This window comes from Papaver somniferum, chromosome 9 (assembly GCF_003573695.1).
Source record: "Papaver somniferum cultivar HN1 chromosome 9, ASM357369v1, whole genome shotgun sequence".
NCBI classification, from domain to species: domain Eukaryota; kingdom Viridiplantae; phylum Streptophyta; class Magnoliopsida; order Ranunculales; family Papaveraceae; genus Papaver; species Papaver somniferum.
This window is the reverse complement of record NC_039366.1, coordinates 69,958,913-69,961,882: the sequence shown is the minus strand read 5'-3', so window position 1 is coordinate 69,961,882 and position 2,970 is coordinate 69,958,913. Positions and strand designations below refer to the sequence as shown.

General features: G+C 33.4%; 1 protein-coding gene across 1 annotated transcript; it reads right to left on the bottom strand.

The window, feature by feature from the left end:
• Positions 1–658: 658 nt before the first annotated feature.
• LOC113312109 lies at positions 659–1,210 on the bottom strand. Its single transcript, XM_026560868.1, has one exon. The coding sequence runs from the start codon at positions 1,208–1,210 to the stop codon at positions 659–661; it is 552 nt and encodes a 183-aa protein (XP_026416653.1).
• Positions 1,211–2,970: the final 1,760 nt, after the last annotated feature.

Here is a 2,970-nt window from a genome sequence, read left to right as displayed (position 1 = left end):
TCGATAATCCGGATAGTGCTAGTGTACAAACCACTAGAGTGACTCATTAATTTCTCTAAAATGCGTTTTCTTCCCCATGTATTAGAGATAATATTTATATATTCAATTCAATTTTCACAGTGAGTTTCCAAGTGATAACCATTTGCACGGATATATTTGAAGCTAAACAAGGTACGGTTAGCTCTTGGTGCATATAGAGCTTCTGTGAATTTAAACATTGTGCCATTTGGCAACAAAAATTGAGCATTACCTCGCCCAATGATCACTTGTAATGATCCAATCATCGTAGTCAAAGAGGATTTATAAGGAATTAAGTTAACAAATAATTTCCTATTTCTTAAAATAGTGTGTGTGGTGCCACTATCAGCTATGCACTCAATCTCTTCTGAGGATGACATTCCTACAAGTAAATGATGCTTCAGAGAATTCGGTCACATAATTCAATCATGCAATAGATTATCACAGTAAAAATTAAATCCAAAGCATAATAAGTACCCATAAAAATTAAAAACCATTAATTTACAACAAAAAAATGATAATTTAAGACTACCTAACATAATTTAAGTCGTCAAAAGAAATATTTAAACCAAATCTGCTAAACCACAAAGCAAGAAAATAAACAAATTTTTAGGATCAAAGGATAACTAAAAAATAACAATCAATCAAAGTCAAGTGTTTCCATAAGGGCATGTTTCTTGTTGCCCTGGAAGTCTGAAATAGTGAAGTTGACACCTGGGGCATGATCACGTTCTTCCACATAGTGAGCTTCTTGATCTATAGATTCCCGGCACTTTTTGTAGCTGGTTGCTACCTTGGCACTAGCCTTGCATTGCTGGTACCAATGTCCGGATATTCCACACGTGTAACAAGGTGCATTGCCATTCTTCACCTTCTCAGGTGTGGGGTTCTTATGTGTGTTTTCAACAGTGTTGCCCCTACCACTAGGTCCAGAAGTAACATCTCTAGACCAGGTATTTGAATGGCCTCCACGCCAATGGCCCCTTCCACGATGACCCTTTTGTCCTCTTCCACGTGGGTTGTTATCCCCACGTGAGTATGGAGCATGAGAATATGAATCAACATTTTTAACCCTCTTTTCTTTGGGGTGTTTTCGCTTGTTATCGTTGCCATAGTTAGCCTCAGGAATTTTCTTCTTCCCTGGGGCTCTAGCATTGTTATTTTCTAGAACTTCATTGTGCCTTTCGGACATTAGTATGACCCATTCTGATATTATACTCCCGTAAATCAAGTTTTTTTATGGATTGGGAAACCAAATCTCTTTATGGTTTTTATTGGTGACCCAGTCAACAATCAAATATCAACAAAGTTATCAAGGTTTACAAAGCAAAACATACATACATTACAAAAAGTGATAACACTTATGACATTGATATGGCATTTACAAGCAAAAATATGGAGATATTGTAAACAGTACATATCATATATTGGGGATTTTTTTTTTTTAAACAAGACTAGCATACTAAACAAATATGCATATACAAATTTTTGTAAAATTGTATGAGAGATAAAAAAAATAAATCTATGTATCATTCATGGCGCATGTGAGGCATTAAAAGACGGGGTTGATAAAAGATTGTGTAACCTAATAAACCATAAGGCATCCTTACAAAATGAAACAGTTGAGAAGACATGATCACTTTATCAAATAGACATCAAATATTCAAGACTAGCGTATAGGACAAAAACGGTACAAATCTTATACAATCATCGATCACATGTTTCAACCGAGCAGTACGACATATTCCTAACCTAGTAGGAAGTAGTTGTAAAAATCCTAAACATGTGATATCAATCAATTCAGAACACCATATAAAAAGACATTATATATATACAGATACATAGCCAAGGACAAAACATATCATAGATCTGCTAATAAACAAGTACATATATATATATAGTAATCATACTCTTATTAAATATATACTATAATAATAATCCATATCAAGACGAAACAATAACATGAACAGATCCCTCACATATAATAGTAATCGTTAAAATTATTCAACCAATTACTGCACAAACAATCAAATATATTATAAAATATATAAATTTCTCACTTAATAAAATAAGTATAGTCAAATCAGTGCAAGTTCATCATGGCAACATAGCAAGCATGGATGGCATAGATCAGACAAATCTTCTTAAAGAAATATGTGATGGTGACAAATCAAAAGAATAATAATAATTAATATAGATCTCATATATCAGGACAAATCACTCATGACTTTACTGGCTTTATACATCATCAAACGTATATCACTCAAACAGATCTAAACATGCTCTATACATCTTAAACAATAAATAATACACATATTAAAATAATAATAATCATAAGTTACACATATAGCATACAACTAATTATCTAGATTTCAAGCAAATAAAATAAAGATAAATCAATCTTTGATGTACATGGTACATAGCAAAAAGATATGGCACAACAGAGAATTTTCACCGGATTTCGAGTTAAGGAAGAGAACTAAAAAAGGGATTTATGTATACCGTCTTCCTTTTGTGTACGATTGAGAGGGAAAAAATAAGAAAAGTACCGGCTACAATGGATCTTCCCAAGGTAGTATTCACTATCCACTGATTGATAAGACAAAATGAAAAAAGATAATCTCGAGCGGTTGAGCTTCGTGACTGATAACGTTTTGGGGTAAGAATAACACTACACCAAATTTTCGGATTAGAAACAGAAATAAACCGTTACTAAAACGGGTTGTAACGGCCGTCGCCTGTTTCAAAAGTGGGTATTACAGTTTACCACTCGTGACTGATAACGTTTTGGAGTAAGAATAAGAAAGAGAGAAAAGAGAGAGAAGAACATTTCATTAACCAGATAAGGAACCCATTACATAGATATAACATTTTATTTTTAAAAGAGTAAAGGAAAAAGCCCTAGTATACTAATGGACCACACATCCATGGGCCATATGCCCTATAACATGT

What these genes read in the sequence shown, in the direction of transcription:
- LOC113312109 (XM_026560868.1), bottom strand. Translation starts at nt 1,210, where the DNA reads ATGTCCGAAAGGCACAATGAAGTTCTAGAAAATAACAATGCTAGAGCC.